At 44.3% G+C, this 23,032-nt stretch overlaps 3 protein-coding genes across 19 annotated transcripts in view; 2 read left to right on the top strand and 1 right to left on the bottom strand.

Moving 5' to 3' along the window:
- The window catches only part of LOC142891171 (NACHT, LRR and PYD domains-containing protein 14-like), a 261,301-nt gene that overhangs the window by 79,203 nt on the left and 159,066 nt on the right, over positions 1–23,032 (bottom strand). The window contains exons 2-6 of one of the 17 annotated variants that reach the window (XM_076030622.1): positions 17,169–17,243; positions 15,955–16,094; positions 15,659–15,724; positions 15,172–15,248; positions 13,184–14,972 (exon numbers count right to left, since the gene is read on the bottom strand). The exons of 10 other annotated variants lie outside the window; for them this stretch is intronic. In XM_076030622.1, coding sequence (XP_075886737.1) covers positions 13,184–14,972; positions 15,172–15,248; positions 15,659–15,724; positions 15,955–16,088 — 2,066 coding nt within the window. In that variant the 5' untranslated portion in view covers positions 16,089–16,094; positions 17,169–17,243. Of the gene's footprint in view, positions 1–9,646; positions 10,271–13,183; positions 14,973–15,171; positions 15,249–15,604; positions 15,725–15,954; positions 16,095–17,168; positions 17,244–23,032 lie in introns of those variants that run through there. 6 more of the 17 variants (XM_076030619.1, XM_076030617.1, XM_076030618.1 and 3 more) reach the window with 6 other exon arrangements.
- The window catches only part of LOC142891081 (NACHT, LRR and PYD domains-containing protein 14-like), a 407,498-nt gene that overhangs the window by 261,512 nt on the left and 122,954 nt on the right, over positions 1–23,032 (top strand). The gene's annotated exons all lie outside the window — the stretch shown is intronic.
- LOC142891194 (NLR family CARD domain-containing protein 3-like) overlaps positions 1–23,032 on the top strand; it is a 331,599-nt gene that overhangs the window by 192,128 nt on the left and 116,439 nt on the right. The window lies entirely within an intron of this gene.

Here is a 23,032-nt window from a genome sequence, read left to right as displayed (position 1 = left end):
CTTTATTGATTATTCTGACACCTCTTTTCTGTAGTTGAATTATTATTAGAACTATTTAACCAGGTTTTTCCCTTTGAGATCCAAGATCTCTTTTACAAGAGAGACCTGGCCAAGAATGACAGCACACAGAGTTTCAACACAAACACACACACACACACACACACAGTGTTCTTACTGTGTCTCAGGAGGTCCAGGTTCATTACTGAAGTCCCTGGAGACGCTGCTGCTCCATCCTCCTCTTCCTCCACTCGAACACTCATCTTGAGCTGGAGGTCAAACAGGAAGTGAGGCAGTGAGCTCAGAACACTCTGACTTCCACTTGGGAGCGAGAGAACAGGAAGAAATCAACCAGACTGAAGTCACATTGTTGACTCCTCCTGGCCAGTGGCCACTGTTGCACTCTGATTGTTCAATGCGCTTTGAGACATTTTTGGATGTGCAAATAAAAGTCCTCCAGAACCTCCTCTGACATCTGCAGCATGTAGGCCAGAGCTGAACACTGGATGGCTGAGAGTTTCTTCTCTGATCTGTTCTCTGACTGCAGGAACTCTTGGACCTCCTGATGCACTGACTGATCCTTCACCTCCAGCAGACAGTGGAAGATGTTGATGCTTCTGTCAGGAGAAACACCATCTGTTCATCTCCTTCAGGTTGTTGATGACCTTCTGTAAGGTTCCTGGATGGTTGTCAGAGAGACCCAGCAGACCTCCTAAGAGTCTCTGATTGGATTCCAGACTGAGTCCATGGAGAAAGCGAACAAACAAGTCCAGGTGACCGTTTGGACTCTGCAGGGATTTCTCCATCATCCTCTTCAGGAACACATTCAGGGATTCTCCAGAGTGACCATCTCCTGTTGTCTTCTTGTTGGTGTGACAGTGTAGACTGCAGCCAGAAACTCCTGGACGCTCAGATGAACGAAGCAGTAAACGGTTTTGTGGAAGATCACACTCTCTCTTCTGAAGATCTCTGTACAAACTCCTGAGTACACAGAGGTGTCAGTCACACTGAGACCACACTTCTCCAGGTCTTCACTGTAGAACATGATGTTTCCACTCTCCAGATGTTCAAATGCCAGTTGGCCCAACTTCAGAAGAAGCTCCCTGTCAGCCTCCGTCAGCTCCTGTGGACCTCCTCCATACTTGTGCTGCTTCCTCTTGGTCTGGACCAGCAGGAAGTGTGAGTACATGTCAGTCAGGGTCTTGGGCAGCTCTCCTCTCTGCTTTGAGCTCAACATGCTCTCCAGAACTGTGGCAGTGATCCAGCAGAAGACCGGGATCTCACACATGATGTGGAGGCTCCTGGAGGCCTTGATGTGGGAGATGATCCTGCTGATCACATCTCCTCTATCTCTGAACCTCCTCCTGAAATACTCCTCCTTCTGGTCATCGGTGAAGCCTTGTACTTCTGTCAGCCTGTCCACACATGACGGAGGGATGTGATTGGCTGCTGCAGGTCTGGAAGTTATCCACAGCAGAGCCGAGGGAAGCAGATCTCCTCTGATCAGGTTTGTTAGCAGGACGCTGACTGACTTCTTCTGAGTGACGTCAGCCACCACCTGGTTCTTCTCAAAGTCCAGAGCCAGTCTGCTTTCATCCAGGCCGTCCAAGATGAAGAGAAGTTTGCAGACATGCAGCTGCTCTGCTGTGAGCTTCTCTAACGTTGGATGAAATACATGGAGCAGCTCCAGAAGACTGTAGTGCTGCTCTTTGACCAAGTTTAGCTCCCGGAATGAGAGAGGAAGCACCAGATGAAGGTCCTGGTTCTCCAGGCCCTGGGCCCAGTCCAGAGTGAACTTCTGCTCTGAGAAGGTTTTTCCAACCCCAGCGATGCCGTTGGTCAGCACCACTCTGACTCTGAGTCCCTGCTGCTCAGGTGAGGCTTCAAAGATCTGGCTGCACCTGATTGGATGGTCGTGGAGGCTCTCCTTGGTCTTCTTGGTCTCCAGCTGCCTGACCTCATGCTCTCTGTTGACCTCCTCACTCAGTCCCTCAGTGATGTGGAGCTCAGTGTAGATGCTGTTGAGGAGGGTTTGACTTCCTGCTTCTTCACCTTCAGTCACACGTTCACATCTCCTCTCCAGACTGATCTTCTGCTGCTGTAGAAGCTTCTGCAGACCATCATCAGCCTCTGGAGCAGAGAAAAGGTAGGAGAAGAAAACATCAGTGTGACAGTGTGAGCATCATTTTCTCTCCACAACTTCTCAGCTGCTGTGGTGAAGCTGCTGTGTGACTGTTTGCTCTCAACGTCCCTCAGTGAATCTTCTCACTGGAGGTCCTGACATGATCTCAGAGGGAGAAGTGAAGGAGGTGCAGGTGGACAGTCTTACTGTGATCAGTCTGGGTGTGACTGGCAGGTTGCAGTGCTGCTCCACACCCACCACTCTTCTTCTTCCTCCTGTGGATGGAGACACTTTGATCAACTTGTCACTTTTTAATCTTTGTTTATTGAAATTCTTCATTTTGTCTTTGACATGAACTTTATTTTAAACTTTGGTTCTAAATCAGCTCTTTTTTTGAAGTCAACACTGGGTTGTGTTTCTCTACAGTGATGCTTGTTTGGCTTTGGACTGAACTGGATTTCAACACTTTGAAATGTGAAGGAGCTGCAGTGTCAACACTGACGTCACTGGATCCAGTTCCACCTTCACCTTCACCTTCACCTTCACACACACACACACACACACACACACACACACACACACACACACACACACACACAAACACACACACACACACAGTGTTCTTACTGTGTCTCAGGAGGTCCAGGTTCATTACTGAAGTCCCTGGAGACGCTGCTGCTCCATCCTCCTCTTCCTCCACTCGAACACTCATCTTGAGCTGGAGGTCAAACAGGAAGTGAGGCAGTGAGCTCAGAACACTCTGACTTCCACTTGGGAGCGAGAGAACAGGAAGAAATCAACCAGACTGAAGTCACATTGTTGACTCCTCCTGGCCAGTGGCCACTGTTGCACTCTGATTGTTCAATGCGCTTTGAGACATTTTTGGATGTGCAAATAAAAGTTGTTTGTTAAAAAGTTGACTCGCATCACATTTGATGAGGTATTTAGTAAGTCATGACTCACCTGCTCCTGCTGCTGCTGCTGCTGCTGCTGCTGCTTCACCTCAAAATGAAGCCTGAACAACTTTCACTTTCAGCTTCTCTTCCTGCTTCTGCTGCTCAATGTGGATACTCCCATCCAGCCGCCTGAACTGCTCCAACAATTCCAGGAAGTCACATGATGCTGTGTGTGAGTGTGTGTGTGTGTGTGAGAGAGAGAGAGGGAGAGAGCATACATGTGTTTGCGCTCTTCTTGTCACGTATAATCTGGCTCCCATTATAGGGAGCATTAGAGCCATCTACGGTCTGTAACCTTGAAGAAAATCAGAAGGTGCTCCTATTAATTGTGTGTTGTGTAGAAAGTCAAAGCAATGCTTGGAGACTTCCTTCAGCTCCACTCTTCAGCAGATTTTCTCAGTCAAGGGCAACGTGGAGCCTCTTCTCTTCTCCTGCCCACATCTTCCACACATTCAACTGCTCCACACTGTTCACACTTCCCATCCACATGCTGGACTCCTGTCTGGAGAGTCTGTGCCTTGCTGTGTTCTCAATCTTGATTTTCATTCATTCTGATTTTTCAGCATTATTATTATGTTGACATAGTTTTTCTATTTGCTGGAAATGTCTTGTTGGCAGGGCAGAAAGAGCAACTCCCCAGTATGATACAACTGATGGCTGCATTGTGGCTACAAACAAAACCTAACAAGCAAAAACTTGTCAAACAGCGACCCTTAGTGGAAAAACTCGGAACTGCAAGGACCGACACGTCATAGGAACGTTTGAAGGTTCAAGGCCACATTTGAACACATTATGTTTCTTATTGACATATTATGGAGTGGCCTGTCTAAAATATCTGGATGTTAATCAATGTGTTATTTTTTCAGCATGTGTTCATTTCTCTGTAAAGTCTGGAGTAGAAGGTAGTTTTGACTTCAGGGCGCCTCCTGGCGGCTCTTTATAGAACTACTTACTACTTATTGGCAGTCCATGATGACGGTAAGAAAAATGTGATTTCCTCTTTGAAGAGCTGCACCTGTTTCTCCCTGACGTGGTGAGACTGGACACTTGTTGAGGGATGTGACACTTCCTGTCAGCTCCTGAGGACAACAAGGAGGCCGAGCCTCTAATGCCCCCTACTGGCTGCACTCTGGAAGAGCCCTCCCCCATCCTCAGGACCAAGTGATCCTCCCTCAACATGAACACATCACTTCCATCTGAGGAGAGAAGAAGAGACGGCAGAAGTCAGCACTCACACTTCAGTCCTTGAACGCATCATCAGAGACATTCACTGCTGTTGAGTGGAGATGATGGATTCACTGCTGATGAGAAGCAGACTCTTCGTCACATATGGTCTCAATGTCAACACAGAGTGTGTTGGACTGATACTGAGACGTGCTGAAGATGACCTTATCAATCATTTCCTGCTGGAATGAGAGAGTCAACAGTTGGCTCCAGATGTGATGGTGAGTGAATGACAGTGAGTCACTCTATATAGAAATATATCATCTACTTGATGATGTTTGAGGTGGGCAGAGCTGGTGGCTCTCAGACAGTGGTGGTGGTGCTTCCTGCCATGAAAGGCGGCCTGGAGAACAGCTTGGGTGGCATCTGGAGAAGCTTTTGGCTCTGCAAAGGGAGAATGGATGGTACTGGAGACCAGCATGGACAGATAGAGGAGCTGAGTCTGTTGGTCTGTGCTGCTGGTCCTCAAAGCCAAACATCCTCCTCTGTTCTTCAGCGCTCCCTCTGCAGTGGCCTTGGCGAGGTCACTGCCACCATTCCCCCTGGAGATCATAGCAGCTTGACGCTCTGTGCCGTCTGCTTTTTTCCCTCCTCCGTCCCTCATAATCCCCTGGAAGGACTGCAACTGCTCTGGAATATCTGGGACTGCTGCATCTTGGCCAGAACATGCGGCCAAACGGGAGAGAGACTGTGGACCAGGCCTTCTCAGGCCGACACACACACGCATCCAAGAACAACACACACATGCACACTGTGCACTCAGCCCAGCCCACCCCTCCCCCAACGCCTTCTCAACTCCTCAGGTGCAGTCGGCAGCTTGCTGCCTTCCTACACTGGATCACTCCCACTTCCCATTCCCTCACGGTTGCCAGTCCTGAGTCATGTGATGTTGTTATCTGTGCCTGTGTTCTGGTCCCACACTGTCCTCCCTAGTGGAGCAGAGTCTGAGTGAGTCATAGTCTGAGAGTTGGTTTTCATCCCTCTCCTCTCCTTAAGAAGCTTCTGGGAAACATCCAAGCACTGGAGCCACTTGTTTGAAAATGGCTTCATGACTCCAAGCAGCAGTAACACTGACCTCTGCTGGCCAAACACACACACACACACACACCTGAATGATCAGCATTCAGGATGCTGCAAGCTTTTTGGCTGAAGTATCATTGCTTTGATCACCTTTGACTTTAAAAAGTCCTGACTTGAAACAATCTCTCTCTCTCTCCCTATGGATATATATATATATATATATATATATATATATATATATATATATATATATATATATATATATATATATATATATATATATATGCCGCACTTTTCACAGTCGCCACCCCTGCAGTCCTCTGGCGCCCCCCAGTGGAGGCTTTGAAAAGCGCAGGGCCAGAGGGATCAGTGGCACTGTTCAAAGCCACATTCACTGACTTTACTTTCCTGTTGTTGAGTTGAAACTCCGCCCACCCTCCCAGTTTCAGGGAGCCTGATTGAACGGAACAACTGAATCAGGGGTCAGGCGGTTGGAACAGGGTCAAAGGTCAAATTCATAGGTCAAAGATGCGTATTTCCAGAATGGAAGGTGGTGGAAAGATGATTCCACCTCTGGCCTGTTCAGAAGGGAGGAATTATGTCAGGACCTTAAAAAGTTATAATCTATTTTAAAAATTCCCATTACAATAAATGCAGTTTGAAATGTTTTTTTTTTGTTTTGTTTTTTTAAATTATTTTTCTGAACATCCAACTTGCAGAAAGTGGTTTGGACCTTTCAGACTATTTGGAGGTGAATGGACACCACTTTTCTGTAACATCTTCTCCTGCTTCGGACTCTTCAGTCTGATGTCAGTGTTCAGGGTGGAGGTGGGGATGGGGCAGGGGTGGGAAAACTACGTCCCGGGGGCCATATGCGGCCCGTTACACTTTCCAATCCGGCCCACCAAACTTGAAGGAATTATATTAATAGTCATTAAGTAATGAAATAGCTGTATTTCTTCAATTTTGAGTGTTTTCAGAGTCATTTCACTAAAGAGCTAAACACTGGGGTGCTTCTCAGGCAGATATATTGTTGTAACACTTTTGTTCATTATTTAATTGCCATTAAAGCAACATGTTTTCTACACATCCCCTGATATATGTCTTCCTCCAATGAGAAAGCGGCCCCTCTGTCATATTGTAGAAGCCATTATGGCCCACCAGTCAAACAGTTTGCCCACCCTGGATTAGAGGCTCACTTAGTGTTGGAGTTGGGCTTGGTTCAAAGTAGCAAGAGAACAAAAGAGGCTTTGCTTGAGAATTGAACCAACAACCAGGAGTGGAACCCTGGTCTCCAGCACCACAGTCAGCAGGCTAACCCACTGAGATAACCTGCTAAGCAGGTTCCTGAGGGCTGTGGAGGGATGTCCCTACATCAATAGACAGCAGTGACTTGACATTGGTGCGTTTCAACACTGGACTCTGCAGGGGAAACAAACAGCCACAGTCACTTTGTACAAGTGCAACACAACAAGTGGAGCTGAAGCCTTTTAGATACAATTAAGAGGAGAGAAAATTCTCCTCACTCTTTGAAAATGGAATTCAAACAGAGTTTGAAAAGAAGGAAGGGTGAGCTAGCTAGCTAGTTAGCCAGCTAGCTCCACTCACCTGTTTGGTGCTTCCTGTTGATCTCAGTTGAAGGAAATTCCAAATGCTGGAAGATTGAAATGCTCGCAAATTCCACGGACGCAACGCAACACAAGTTTTGGTTGTTTGGTTGGTTTTGAGTTTGGTTTGGTTTTTGTTGGTTTTGACTTTGTTATGTTTTTTTAGATTGGTTTTGGTTTAGACCAGGGGTGCCCAAACTTTTTGCAAAAAGGGACAGATTTGGTGAGGTGAAAATGTATGTGGGCCGACCATTCAGCCTGGCATTTTTTGAACCATTACCACTGTAAATTAAGATATAAATACGTAACTATATCAATTTGTACAGTTTGTTGTATATGTGTTAATTTGTATGTATTTGTATTTACTTTTATTTTGCTATGTTTTACTATGCCTGTCTGCAGCTAGGTCGACAATGCAAATGCAAATCTGTTAACTGCCTTACCTGGATAAATGAAGGTTAAAATAAAATCTAAATTAAATGCGAATAAAGGTTTTTATTAAATTTGACACAGTGCACGCACAAAACTTGAGCTTTGATCATCACAACAAAATAGGAGATTTTACAACTTATTTATTTATTCACCAGAATGAAAAAATGACTTGGCTGCATTAATGTGAAGGATGATGCTGTGATCTTGACTGCAGTAAACAGGGCAGGTCTGGCTCAAAACAGTGGTTTTGATGCGCAAGATGTCACGCAGGTGAGAGTCACTTAGTCTTGTCCTCACACGGTTCTTATTACTGTTCATAACTGAGAATGTCTTCTCGCACGAGTACGTCGAGCCAAACAAGCTCAACATTTTCTTTGCGAATTTTCAAATCTCTTGGAACCTTTCTTTATCCAGCTGGCGGTAAAAGCTTACAAGAGGCAGTTGTTGGTGCCGGCTGTGACACTGTGTGTCGCACTGCAGCTCAATGAGCTCCAGCTGCAGGTGGTCTGGAACGTCATTAGGATCCACGGAAAAAGGAGAGGAAAAAAGCGTGATTTCCTTTTCAATAGCTGCAAAATCTTTGAAACGCTGTTGAAACTCCTCAGCCAGAGATGAGATGTTTGCTGCATGCCTTCTCATTTGCCCACTGATGTTGTTCACTGGAAAACTGGTCATTATTTCGTTCAGCGATGGGAAATGTGTGGTATTCGTTTTCTTCAGCTTTTCAGCGCGTTCATTCGCAGTTAGCTTGTCGTAGCTAGCATGTTTTGTCTGGTAGTGCCTCTTTATATTAAATTCCTTGTAAACAGCCACAGCCTCATTGCAAATTAGGCAGTATGTCAGTGAAAAAATATTCCAATTTTCACTTGTCCTGGAAACGGCGGAGCTCGCTGTCAACTTAGTAATCAATCATATACAGGTCACTGTATAATATAATGAAACACTTTATAGTCGTGTGTTTACCAGAAGAAGTGGGCTGTATGAACAGGGTGACCTATTGACCTCCACAGTCCTGAGGCTAACAAGGTGGTTAGCGCAGTAGGCTAAACCTCTGACTGTGGTTGTTGGAGATGTGGGTTCAAATCCCAGTTGGTACCAGCAGACCAGGTTTTTACTGTATATATTTGTACTTTATACTATAGTATGTGTTTTTTTCTGGTTTTCAGACATTCTGAGATTTAGCTTGGAGTAGCACCGACTCGTGGTAATCTACCACAGGACTTTTTAATAACTTTTAATAAAGTATTTAAAATTCTTTGTTCTTGGAAAAAAACTACATCTTATGTAGATTTTTTTCAGATGTTCAGAGAAGAGATGAAATCAGTTCTCCAGGAGCTGCAACCCATCAGCCCACAGACTGCTCAGTTGATAAGACGACTGACTGTGAATCACAAGGTTGTTGGATCAAGTCCCACCAAGGACTGAAATTTTGAAGGTCAATGTCTCCAAAACCAAGGATAAATGTAGCAGTGGATGTACTTCAAGAGTCAGCTCGTGGCTCAGGATGGAAGAGTGCTGACTGAGAGTTCCTGTGGTTGGAGGTTGGAGTCCCAACAACAGCAAGACATCCATTTTTAGCAACGGCCCCAAAAGTTCAGTAGAAGTGACTTCAGAGTTTTCACGTAGCTCAGCATGAAAAGCAAAATGTCTCTGAATACTGGATGCTTCAAATCTGATGACAAATTGCTCCTCCAGAATTCAAAACACTAGTGTGCCTGCGCCAGGTCTTCAACCAGCAACCTTGACATTCAAAGCTCTTCCTCTGATGCAGTGAGCTACCTGGCTGCTCTTCAAACCTTCTGATGGTCCACTGGTCCTTTGGAAGTCTTGGTTTCCATCCTTCCACTCTGTCTCAACCATGACAGGACGCTCACTTCCCTCAGTTTGACCCTGATTCAAGGACTTTGAGGAAAAAAAATTGTCCCAGAAAAAAAAAGGAAAACTGCAAATTTCCCCAATGTGGGATTAATAAATGCTTCTTCTTCTTCTTCTTCTTCTTCTTCTTCTTCTTCTTATTATTATTATTATTATTATTTTTATTACTATTATTTTTCTTCTTCTTCCACTTTGGATTTTGCTTGGAATAGCTCTGTCTCGTGCTAAGCTGTGGCAAGATGTTGGTTACCATGCAATCTGGGCAAAATAAAGTATTTTTTTGAACATGAGAAGGAAAAAAATGGACATTCTATGTTGTGTAGATTTTCTATGTCTGTATTGTATCAGTGAGTGGAAAGAGTCTCTGTGGTCTGGTGAAAGACGACAGGAAGTGACGGAGCAGGAAGTTGACATTGTCTGTTGAAATCCATTTATTTCCTCATCTATATTTTCAGATGCACTGTGTGTTAATGAACCTTCTTCACGTGACTGATCCAGTCTCACATGCCACTGGCCACAGAGACTGATTCTGTCCCAGCGAAAACACAACACACTGTGTTCATAGTCTGTTGGGTTTTTTCCATTTTTTTCAGACATGAAGAGATTTTGCTTTCTACCACTCCGTCTCATGCTGAACTGTGATTGGACGGTCGACGTTTAGTGGAATTTTCCGGTTCTTTTGACCAAGGAGGCCTGCTGGAGACTGAAGGGACTAAAATACAAACAACAAATATGTTTCTCAAAAACCTTATTCAGAAAATTGTTCAACCAACCAGGTCCAACCAATGAGCTCAGGAGCAACATAAAAAGGGGTGGCACACAACCAGAACCTTTGATCCAAAGTGAAAAGGAGGCTTCATGCTGAGATCCATCTGCTCCGGCCTCCATCTCCAAGTCCTGCTTCTTCCACTGAGGATTCAGCTCCACCAGTGGCTTCTGGGACGTCTCTCCCAGCAACCACAGCAGCTTGTAGGGAGAACCAGTCCGCCAGCCACCACTAGATGGAGCTCTTCTCTTCACTCTCCTCCTCATCCTCCCTCACCTCCAGCTGTAGAGAGAAGAAGAGACAGCAGGAGTCAGGACTCACGGTCCTTGAACGCATCATCACAGAGACGTTGACTGTTGATGGAGATGATGGAGTGACTGGTGAGAAGAAGCAGACTCTCAGTCACATGTCAAGTGTGGAACATATGAAAGTCATGTGAGCATGGAGTGTTGGACTGATACTGAGGCCTGATGAAGATGAACTGATCAATAACTGAGTGGTGAACTGAGAGAAGAAGCAGTTTGGCAGCAGATGTTGGATGAATGAGGAGCAGCTGGACGTCACCATCCTCCTCTCACACTGTGACTGGGAACACTGGACCTCTGCTGTGGGATCAACTGGCTTTGGTGCTGGAACCATCATCCACTGCTTCCAAACCAGTACTGACCTCACACTCTCTAGTTGATAGTCTCTGCTGTAGACAAGATCCATCAGTGGCTTCACTGATGATTCCTGCAGCTGGTTCTCTCTCAGGTCCAGCTCTCTAAGGTGGGAGGGGTTGGACTTCAAAGCTGAGAGCAGCTAATCACAGCTGAGCTCTGACAAACTGCAGTCCTCCAACCTGTATAGAGAATAAATGATGGAGAGTTTATAATGATGTAGGGTTTTTCCAGAAAATCAAAGTGAAATGTTGACTTCAGAATCTGACACTACAGAAAATGTCACCTTGAAATTAAATCCTCAGTCCAAAACTAATGTGTGTTGAAATCATGTTTGGTCACATGACCACTGATGACCTGCTTTAAATTCCAAACATGAACAGAATGAAGTTTCCATATTTCTGGATGTCATTTTGATATGAAACAACCTTCAGTTCAATGTTTATTAAACATGTGTGATGAACTGTGTTTGGTGCTGAAACCATCATCCACTGGTTCCAAACCAGTACTGACCTCAGAGTTTACAGTTTACAGTCTGGACTCTGCAGGAAACCACTCAGCTCCTTCACTGATGAATCCTGCAGCTGGTTCCTACTCAGGTCCAGGAGTCTGAGGTGGGAGGGGTTGGACTTCAGAGCTGAGAGCAGCCAATCACAGATGAGCTCTGACAAACTGCACTTCTCCAACCTGAATAAAGAATCAATATTTGATTTCTTCCATGGTGTAAATGTCATATTAAGAGTCATTTCTCCCTGTTGATGATCCAGATGTGCAGCTGTTGGGATCACTGAGTCATTCCCTCAAACGAGTCATTGTGTCAGTGTGTTGTCAACACAATAACAACAGCAGTGTGTCAGTCAGTGTGCAGCCAATCAGCAGTGAAGATGGAAAATAATCAGTGAGTCCTTTTTTGTGCTTGTGGCTGTTTTCAGTCATCAGAGTCTCATTACAAGTCAAACATATTCAAAGGACAAGATGAAGAAATACTGCTGCACTATTAATCTGCCTCTAATATTTCTTCACAGGATCTTCTGCTCAGTCATGTGACCTTCATCACCAATCAACAACTTCCATTGAGCTCCAAAGTGACTGGAGACATTTTCCACACTTTCTTCCACCATCCAAAGTCTTTTCTGGCTGCAGATTGTTGACATGAAAATATCAACAACATCCACTGTGTCTAGATGAGTCTTTAATATCTGCTTCAAAGTCTTCACACTGAGCAGCGTTACACACCAGTTGTCATCTGCTGACACACACTGTCCACCAGTAGAAAGCAGGAACTGACCTGAGAACTTCCAGTCTGCAGTTTGGACTCTGCAGTCCAGCACAGAGCAGCTTCACTCCAGGATCCTTCAGGAAGTTCTCACTCAGGTCCAGCAGTGTGAGGTGGGAGGGGCTGGACTGCAGAGCTGAAGACACCACTGCACACTGAAGCTCTGGGAGTTCATGACTGAATGAAGGAGAGCAGAGTGAGAAGTTGCTGCTTCCATCATCATCATCATCATCATCATCATCATCATCATCATCATCATCACCATCACCTTCATCATCATCAACACCATCATCACCACCATCATCATCATCATCATCATCATCATCATCACCACCATCATCATCATCACCATCACCACCATCATCATCATCACCATCACCACCATCATCATGAATGATTGAATAGTTGATTTTGGTTGACAGTGTAAATTCAATTAATCTTGTGCAATCAACAGACAACAATGAAAATGAAGCTTCCAAAACAAATGTGCACATTCTAAAGACTCACAACAACAAAAACATAACAACTGTGTGAAGGAAAAAGCAGCTGGCTGAAGCCCAAGCTGATTCTTGCCTCTCCTATACAGTCCATAAGATTAGCTGGAATAATTAGTCAGACAAAATCAAAAAGGAAAAAAAGAGAAACTCAACTCAACAAAATATGCTTAACATTATTCTTCATCATTGACTCACAATTCAATCATTTATCCTCATCATCATCAAGTATTTTGCCCTTCAAGATTTTTTCAACTCAACAAAGAAGCACACATTTTCAAATGGTCACTGATCCCATTCCAAAATGGAACTCCCAGAAAAGAAAGACATCTATATTTAACAATGCTTCTCACCTTCCATCATTCAAAGACACTCAACCCTCTGAACATGGATTGATTTTCTCTCACTTTAAAAAACTTAGAATACTGAGCGCAAGATTTTCATTCTTTCCTGGAAATAGTATTTCTAATGTTTTCAAGCCCACTATATCCATGAATTGGAAGATCTTTGACTCTATCAATCATTGATTTGTACTTTAGGGAACTTTATTGATTATTCTGACAACTCTTTTCTGTAGTTGAATTATTATGAGAACTATTTAACCAGGTTTGTCCCTTTGAGATCCAAGATCTCTTTTACAAGAGAGACCATGTCCAAGAATGACAGCACATAGACTTTCAACACACACACACACACACACACACACACACACACACACACACACACACACACACACACACACAGTGTTTACGTACCTTAAACATACCACAGCCTTCCTGCAGTTCCTCACAGCTGGAATCAGTCTCAATCTTCCCTCCATGGTTGTGTTGTACTTGCTGAGGTCCAGCTCCTCCAGAACCTCCTCTGACATCTGCAGCATGTAGGCCAGAGCTGAACACTGGATGGCTGAGAGTTCCTTCTTTGATCTGTTCTCTGACTGCAGGAACTCTTGGACCTCCTGATGCACTGACTGATCCTTCACCTCCAGCAGACAGTGGAAGATGTTGATGCTTCTGTCAGGAGAAACACCACCAGTGTTCAGCTCCTTCAGGTTGTTGATGACCTTCTGTAAGGTTCCTGGATGGTTGTCAGTGAGACCCAGCAGGCCTCCTAAGAGTCTCTGGTTGGATTCCAGACTGAGTCCATGGAGAAAGCAAACAAACAAGTCCAGGTGACCGTTTGGACTCTGCAGGGATTCCTTCATCATCCTCTTCAGGAACTCATCCAGGGATTCTCCAGAGTGACCATCTTCTGTCATATTCCTGTTGGTGTGACAGTGGAAGCTGTACACTGCAGCCAGAAACTCCTGGACGCTCAGATGAACGAAGCAGTAGACGGTTTTGTGGAAGATCACACTCTCTCTTCTGAAGATCTCTGTACAAACTCCTGAGTACAAAGTGGCGTCAGTCACACTGAGACCACACTTCTCCAGGTCTTCACTGTAGAACATGATGTTTCCACTCTCCAGATGTTCATATGCCAGCTGGCCCAGCTTCAGAAGAAGCTCCCTGTCAGCCTCCGTCAGCTCCTGTGGACCTCCTCCATACTTGTGCTGCTTCCTCTTGGTCTGGACCAGCAGGAAGTGTGAGTACATGTCAGTCAGGGTCTTGGGCAGCTCTCCTCTCTGCTCTGAGCTCAACATGCTCTCCACAACTGTGGCAGTGATCCAGCAGAAGACCGGGATCTGACACATGATGTGGAGGCTCCTGGAGGCCTTGATGTGAGAAATGATCCTGTTGGACACATCTCCTCTATCTCTGAACCTCCTCCTGAAATACTCCTCCTTCTGGTCATCGGTGAAGCCTCGTACTTCTGTCAGCCTGTCCACACATGATGGAGGGATCTGATTGGCTGCTGCAGGTCTGGAAGTTATCCACAGCAGAGCCGAGGGAAGCAGATCTCCTCTGATCAGGTTTGTTAGCAGGACGCTGACTGACTTCTTCTGAGTGACGTCAGTCACCAACTGCTTCTTCTCAAAGTCCAGAGCCAGTCTGCTTTCATCCAGGCCGTCCAAGATGAAGAGAAGTTTGCAGTCATGCAGCTGCTCTGCTGTGAGTTTCTCTAACGTTGGATGGAAAACCTGGAGCAGCTCCAGAAGACTGCAGTGCTGCTCTTTGACCAAGTTGAGCTCCCTGAATGACAGAGGAAGCACCAGATGAAGGTCCTGGTTCTCCAGGCCCTGGGCCCAGTCCAGAGTAAACTTCTGCACTGAGAAGGTTTTTCCAACCCCAGCGACACCGTTGGTCAGCACCACTCTGACTCTGAGTCCCTGCTGCTCAGGTGAGGCTTCAAAGATCTGGCTGCACCTGATTGGACGGTCGTGGAGGCTCTCCTTGGTCTTCTTGGTCTTCTTGGTCTCCAGCTGCCTGACCTCATGCTCTCTGTTGACCTCCTCACTCTGTCCCTCAGTGATGTAGAGCTCAGTGTAGATGCTGTTGAGGAGGGTTTGACTTCCTGCTTCTTGACCTTCAGTCACACGTTCACATCTCCTCTCCAGACTGATCTTCTGCTGCTGTAGAAGCTCCTGCAGACCATCATCAGCCCCTGGAGCAGAGAAAAGGTTGCAGAAGAAAACATCAGTGTGACAGTGTGAGCATCATTTTCTCTCCACAACTTTTCAGCTGCTGTGGTGAAGCTGCTGTGTGACTGTTTGCTCTCAACGTCCCTCAGTGAATCTTCTCACTGGAGGTCCTGACATGATCTCAGAGGGAGAAGTGAAAGAGGTGCAGGTGGACAGTCTTACTGTGATCAGTCTGGCTGTGACTGGCAGGTTGCAGTGCTGCTCCACACCCACCACTCTTCTTCCTCCTCTTCCTCCTCCTGTGGATGGAGCCACTTTGATCAACTTGTCACTTTTTAATTTGTTTAAAACTTTGTTTATTGAAATTCTTCATTTGGTCTTTGACATGAACTTTATTTTAATCTTTGGCTCTAAATCAGCTCCAATTCCCATGATGCTCTTCTCCCAGTCTACCCAGTAGAAATTATTTCATCAGCTCTGCTCAGTTTTCAAGTCAAAACTGGGTTGTGTTTCTCTCCAGTGATGCTTGTTTGGCTTTGGACTGAACTGGATTTCAACACTTTGAAATGTGAAGGAGCTGCAGTGGATCACTGGATCCAGTTCCACATTCTCACACACACACACACACACACGCACACACACACAGTGTTCTCACTGTGTCTCAGGAGGTCCAGGTTCATTACTGAAGAGTGGAGGTTCATCTTTGGACCAGTCACTCTTCAGAGACTCCCAGCTGGACCCTGGAGACTCTGCTCTCTTTGTCCTGTATTGAACTCTGCAACACAAACATTGATGTCTGTGTTTAAAACATGATTCTTTCCTCAATGATCGGCTGAGAGTCATTAATAAATCTCCACACACTGCTGTTTCCAGTAGGGGTTGAAGAAAGAGGGTTGTTCCTCTCACATCAGGTTCCCGTTTTTTCCAGTTTTTCCAGATGACCAACAGTTTGAACAGTGAATCAAACAGCAGTTCCAGTTACTGAGTCACTCTAAGTGTTCTTACTGTGTCTCAGGAGGTCCAGGTTCATTACTGAAGTTGTAAGGATAATCTTTGGAGTTGTGACTCTTCAGAGACACACAGCTGAACCCTGGAGACGCTGCTGCTCCGTCCTCCTCTTCCTCCACTCGAACACTCATCTTGAGCTGGAGGTCAAACAGGAAATGAGGCAGGGAGCTCAGAACAGTCTGACTTCCACTTGGGAGCGAGAGAACAGGAAGAAATCACCCAGACTGAAGTCACATGCGTTACATTGAATGCGTTATTCAGTCAGTCCGGACTCACCTGCTGCTGCTACTGCTGCTGCCTCCACCCAACATGCAGCCTCCCAGAGAACAACTTGGACTTTGAGCTGTTCTCCTGATATTTTAGATGCTTGGATTCCCTGATAGTGTTTCACATGACGCTGTGTAAAAAATGGAAACTCAGTCAACATGGAACATCGATGGTGTGTATAGAATAAAATAATCCATCAGCAGTAACTCAATCTAATGAAGTGATTCAGAGTTTTTTCTTTCTCATGCAACAGAGATCAAAACAGTCCTCAGCTCCTCACTCTACAATGTGGACGCACAATCTAGAGTAGAGAAAACTGCACAAAGTATTTAATGAGCAGGAATTGCAGCCAACATTAGTTTTGAACCTTCAACAGGTTGAAAGTGTGAAGTATCATCAGAATCCTAGCAGCCTTTGTTGTCACTGAATGAATCCAGTATGACTCCTTTGGTGTCTTCTAAAACTCTCCTCCACTGCAGAGACTGGGACAAGAGGAAATAACTCAGCTGACTGACATCACATTCAATGTGGCGCCTTGGACTTGGACTTTGAGCTGCTGTTGATCTTTTAGGATTCCTGCTGCTCTGATCAGTCTTTCTGATACACTGTTTCCTGGAATGACACTACACTCTGTGAAAAGGCCAAAAAGTCCAGTAGTCATGGCGCAACAGCCTGTGTATAAATTAAATAAACTGACTTTGAGTTTTTCCAACATATAATGAAGGTAAAAACAGTTCACAGCCCTTTTCTATCCTAGTGAAAAATAAGATCTGCCATATATTTTGAAGCAGATTCCAGAAAACATGAACAATAAACCTTCAACACAGTCAGGAGTTTTAACTGGAACACAACACTGAGAAAGGAGGAGGTCAAAAAGTTAAGACTGAAATCAGTTCATTAGGTTTAATGAGGATCATTGAGTCAGAGGACTCACCCTGCTGCACCGCTCACTGCTGCTGCTGTTACTGCTGCTGCTGCCTTGCCTCAAAATGGAGCCTGACACAGAACAACTCTGACTTCTCTTCTTGCTTCTGCCACTCCTCATTTTATGAAGACAAAGGCCAAATGGCACACCCATAAGCACGCACACACACACACACACACACACACACACACACGCCCATAAGCACACACACACACACCCACACACACCTGTAGCCAGAGGTGGCAAGGAACAAAGTACAAATACTTTGTCACTGTACTTGAGTCCATTTTCCAAGTATTTGTACTTTACTTGAGTATTTCTCTGACTTTTTACTTTGACTTCCTGCATTTTATACACAAATATCTGGACTTTCTACTGCTCACATTGAAAAAACACGCTGGTTACTTTTCTTTCTTCAAAGGATTTCAAAGATGCAAATTGTGTTCAAAGTCATTCACTCAGTATTTATTCTAGTTGCTGCTGGAAGAGTTTTTTCACCATGTGTTCATTTTTCTGTAAAGTCTGGAGTAGAACTGCCTGGCTGACTCTGGCTGCCAGAGTTCTGCCAACAGTTGCCATAACTTGTTGGCAGTCCATGATGACGGTGAGAAAAATGTGATTTCCTCTTTGAAGAGCTGCACCTGTTTTCTCTCTTTTGTTTGTCCAGCGCTAAATCACAACCAAAGGTGTCTCATTGTCCAATCAGAGAAAAAAACAACTGGGCCCCCAGAGCAGCAGGGGGCGACAGTGGGACGAGACCTGGAGCAGATCCATGATGAGAAATGACACTATTGAGCAGATCAGGACTAAAATATTGATCAGTCCAATACGTGGATTCTCAAATCAATACTCCAGTCATCTGAGGCCTTCCATTGTTTCTCTGGGGTACAGCCAGATAGAAATGCTCAAACTCTGAATGACTGCTGCCTTCCTGCCTGCCACATCACACCAGTCTGTTGCACAAACTGTCCACTGCCTGGCCGCATCTGGAGCACAAGCTAGAAATCAGCTTTGCACTTCCTGCTGCTGCACAGTGTTCTTCTGTCTGATCAGCCCTTCTCCCCCTCAGGCTGCAGCTGTAGTGGTGACTTCAAGCTGACATCCAACATTAAAATGAACAGAATTACAACCTGTTAACAAGGCACAATAATATTGAAGCACCCTGCTAAAGTAGAGGTTGAGGGTGGACATGCTGTTTATTTTATATCTTCATATAATTTATATTAATCAATGAATTATTCATATCCAGATCCTACTGAAATGTTTGGAACAACACAAACTGAAGATCTGATCCAGATTAAAATTAGGATTGGATTACATCATCTAATCTGATTTCAGAATCCTTCTTTCCCTTTTGAACCCGTTTTCAAGATTCCATCCAATCCGATAACCAACATCCAATCAGATTGCCTTTGAAGGTGTGGGTGGGGCCAGGCTGATGGTACCGACTAATAGCCAGGTGTTGATTTTTCAACATTAGGTGTTGATTATCAAGCAGGTATTGTAATCAACAGCTCTGCTGAGTCAGCGGTTCATCTGTATTTCCAGGACAAAGGCCCCTCCTTCCAAGACTCAAAGGTCCAGATTTTAGACACAGAAGACAGATGGTTTAAGAGAAGAGTGAAAGAAGCCACCTGTGTCTACCTAGAGCGACCCTCTGTGAACACAGAGGAGGACTCCTGCTGCACTGCTCACTCACACTGCTGCTGCTGCATCCAGCCAACATGCAGCCTGACGGAGAAACACTTGGACTTTGAGCTGCTCTTGTGATATTTTTTGATTCTTAGATTCTCTGATCAGTGTTTCTGCTCCCACTTCCCTGAAATCACATGACGCTGTGTTGAGTTGAAGTGCAGCCACGCCCCTCACTGCCGGGGTGCATCAAGTGTGGCTGTGGCCCCCAGGAGCAGTTGGAGTGCAACAGGTGAAGATGGTCTGGTCCTCAAGGAGATGCTCACTCCATCAAAAGACAAGGTCAGCAAACATTGTGTCAGAAGCAGTGGCAGGAAAACAGTGGCAGAAACTGCACTCGGAGCAGAACACACTGCAGAACAAAGCAGTGATGGACAAATGAAGCTTGTGGGAAACATCCAAGCACTGGAGCCACTGCTTTGAAAATGGCTGAAAATGACTCCAAGCTGCAGTAACACTGCCCTCTGCTGGCCAAACACACACACACCTCAATGAGCAGCATTCATGATGCTGCATTTATTGTGGAGAAGCTTTGATGCTGAAGTATCATTGCTTTGATCACCTTTGACTTTAAAAAGTCTTGACTTGAAAAAACTCTCTCTCTCTCTCTCTCTCTCTCTCTCTCTCTCTCTACATATATATATATATATATATATATATATACATATATATATATATATATATATATATATATATATATATGTATATATATATATATATATATATATACATATATATATACATATATATATATATATATATATATATATATACATATATATATATATATATATATATATATATATATATACATATATACATACATATATATATATATATATATACATATATATACATATACACGTATGCATGTATACATATACACATACACATGTATACACATATATATATACATATATATACACACATATATATACATATATCGATGGGCTTAGATGCTCTGCGTGGGTCTCGCGTGATGCTGTGAGATTCTTGGACCGTCGGCGCAATCCAAAATGGCGACACCCTGTCAGTAGTAAACAAACTTTACCTGACTATTTTGCCGAATTACATATATTTATAAAATAGATTAAAAACGATAAGAGATAAGAAGCCTGGAGGACGAGGAGAGCTTAGCCGATCTGGAAAAATATCTAGACGACATCTTCGACCGAAGAGTTATGGGGAAGACGGGCAAGACGCCAACGCCAACGTCAACGCCGTCTTCCAAGCGAAGCCGTCGCGAAGACTCCCCCGGAACAATTTCACCACCCGGCAATTCCTCGATTGACATATTATTGTCGATCGAACAAAGGCTCTCCAGCGTTGATGCCAGATTAAACTTAATGGAAACACTCCACAAGGAATTCCAGGCGATGCGCGAGTCGCTGGAATTCAGCCAGCAACAGGTTGTCTCACTAGCCGCAGAAAATAAGGAGCTGCGAGGGTCGGTTAAATCTCTCACTGAGGGAATGAGCCAACTCCCTAAAGACAATAAATACTTAAAAGAAACAGTCCTAGACCTCCAGGCGCACAGCATGAGGGACAACCTGGTGTTCTCAGGGATCCCCAAAAAGGCGGAAGAAGACCCGGAGAAGACGGTAGCGGACTTCTTAACGAAGCATCTGAAGCTTCCTACGGAGACCGTCAAGAACATCACCTTCCACCAGTTACATCGTCTTGGAGGGAAGAAACCTGACAGCCACCGGCCGAGACCCATCGTGGTAAAATTTGAACACTTCAAGCAAAAAATGCTGGTAAAGAGCCAAGGACGGGAACTTCGCGGAACCGACTTTGGAGTGAACGATCAATTTCCAAAGGAGATTCTGGATCGACGAAGAGTCCTCTTCCCGATCCGGAAAAGGTTCCTCGCTGAAGGCTCTAAAGCGGTTGTCGCGGTAGACAAACTGTTTGTCAACGGTCAGCTCTACCGCGATAGCAAGTCAACTCCGTGGTTGTACTAACCGTTCTCTCCACAGGCTTCAAGACAACAGGTAATATCGTATTAACGCAGCTTATGCCAACATTGTTGTCAATGAAAATCACGTAAGCGCCATTTCAGTTAAAGTATGACTTTTCTGCATCGAACTGATTCTCCCCCCTCAATATCCCTCCCCTCAAACTGCACTAATGTCTCTTCCTCACTTCTTTTCTCTCTGGTAACAATGTTCACCGTGACAGATTGCAACAATGTTTGTTTACATTGGCAGTTGTACGCGCGCACGCACGCACACACACACGTAACACACACACTAACACATACACCACTCTAGGTCTATATAGTAAACATGACCTCCCTTAAGTTTGTCACTTGGAATGTGCGGGGTATAGGTACCAGGGACAAAAAAATTAAAATTCTCAACCATTTGAATTTTCTTGAAGCCGACATTGCCCTACTACAGGAAACTCACTTAACAAACACTACAGCACATAATCTAAAATTGACCCTTTTTCCAAACATCTACTCGGCGAGTTACAACTCGAAGCAGAGAGGTGTGGCTATCTTGATCAATAAGAGACTTAATTTCATTATAAATAGTACAATATCTGACCCTAATGGAAGATATATAATCATCAACACTAACATTGACAATAAAGATTACTGTATTGCTAGTATTTATGGCCCAAACGTGGATGATCCCTCTTTCTATCATGCCTTTTTCTTGTCACTCTCTGCACATGTAAACACAACACTCATAGTAGGGGGTGACTTCAACCTAGTGTTAAACTCTGATATTGATAGATCCAACACCTCAGCTAGCCAACGACACTCATTAGCTGCAGACACATTAAAACAGTATATGAGTGATTTTGGTTTATCAGACCCTTGGCGTTCAAACCACCCAACTCACAGAGAGTACACCTTTTTCTCTTCTGTTCACCACTCATACTCACGCTTGGACTACTTTATCACCAGCAACTCACTCTTGGCAGATATCCGGGAAGCCCGGATCCACTCCATCACTATTAGTGATCATGCACCTGCCTCTATCTCCGTCTCTACAAAGGCACCTAGAGCACCGATCTGGAATTGGAGGCTGAACACGTCATTACTCATAGACTCAGATTTTATAAAATACTTCAATAGGGAGTGGACAATATTCCTACAAATTAACGACTTGCATGAAACTCCTGTACATGTTCTATGGGAAACAGCCAAAGCAGTAATGCGGGGCAAAATAATATCTTACTCATGCCACAAAAAAAAAAAGGAATTAGCTCTGGAGTCTGAATTAGTTAATAATATTAAAACATTAGAATCTTCATATGCCATCCAACAGGAAGAAGACGTGTGGAAAGAGTTATGCAAACTAAAAACGGAATTAGCCAAACTGACAGATAAAAAAAACAAGTTCCAAATGCAAAGATTACGCCTTGAAAACTTTGAATGCAATAATAACTCTAGTAAATTCTTAGCGAACCAGCTAAAGTCAAAATGAGAAAAAGCAACAATCTCCTCCATCAAAAACCTGGATGGCAAACTAACCCATAACCCAGAAGAAATTAACCAATGCTTCAGAGATTTCTACAAAAAATTATATTCCTCCGATAATAATCCTTCAGAAGCCTCAATAGATAACTTTCTTAATAGTATTGTGCTCCCTAAATTAAATCAGGAACAGGCTACTACAATGGACGCAGATCTCACTCAGGCGGAATTTGAAGAAGCCTTGGCACAAATGCCAGTAAATAAAGCCCCAGGACCTGATGGCTTCCCAGTAGAATTTTATAAGGCACTTTGGCCTACTATTGGTCCGACCTATAATAGAATGGCTAGAGAGATCCTAAATACTGGACTTCTCCCATCAAACATGAATTCTGCTAACATTAGCCTCATACTCAAACCGGACAAAGACCTATCGCTTCCGACTAGCTACCGACCAATATCATTAATCAATACCGATATTAAAATTATTTGTAAAGCAATAGCTAGACGACTAGAAAAAATTACTCCATATATAATCCATCCTGACCAAACAGGGTTTATTAAAGGTAGAGATTCAACCTCCAACGTACGTAGATTTATCAATCTCATAGATTATACTAACGCCAACAATCTACAAACAACAATTGTTTCGCTAGATGCAGAAAAAGCATTTGACAGGGTCAATTGGAGTTTCTTATTCTCAACACTACAAAAATTTGGTTTCGGGAATTCATTTATATCCTGGATGCGAACATTATATAGCT

Source organism: Nelusetta ayraudi, unplaced genomic scaffold (assembly GCF_046127955.1).
Source record: "Nelusetta ayraudi isolate G7.1 ecotype Tasmania unplaced genomic scaffold, CSIRO-AGI_Nayr_v1 ptg000028l, whole genome shotgun sequence".
Classification (NCBI taxonomy): domain Eukaryota; kingdom Metazoa; phylum Chordata; class Actinopteri; order Tetraodontiformes; family Monacanthidae; genus Nelusetta; species Nelusetta ayraudi.
The sequence above is the reverse complement of the archived record's forward strand: the minus strand, read 5'-3'. Positions and strand labels throughout refer to the sequence as shown.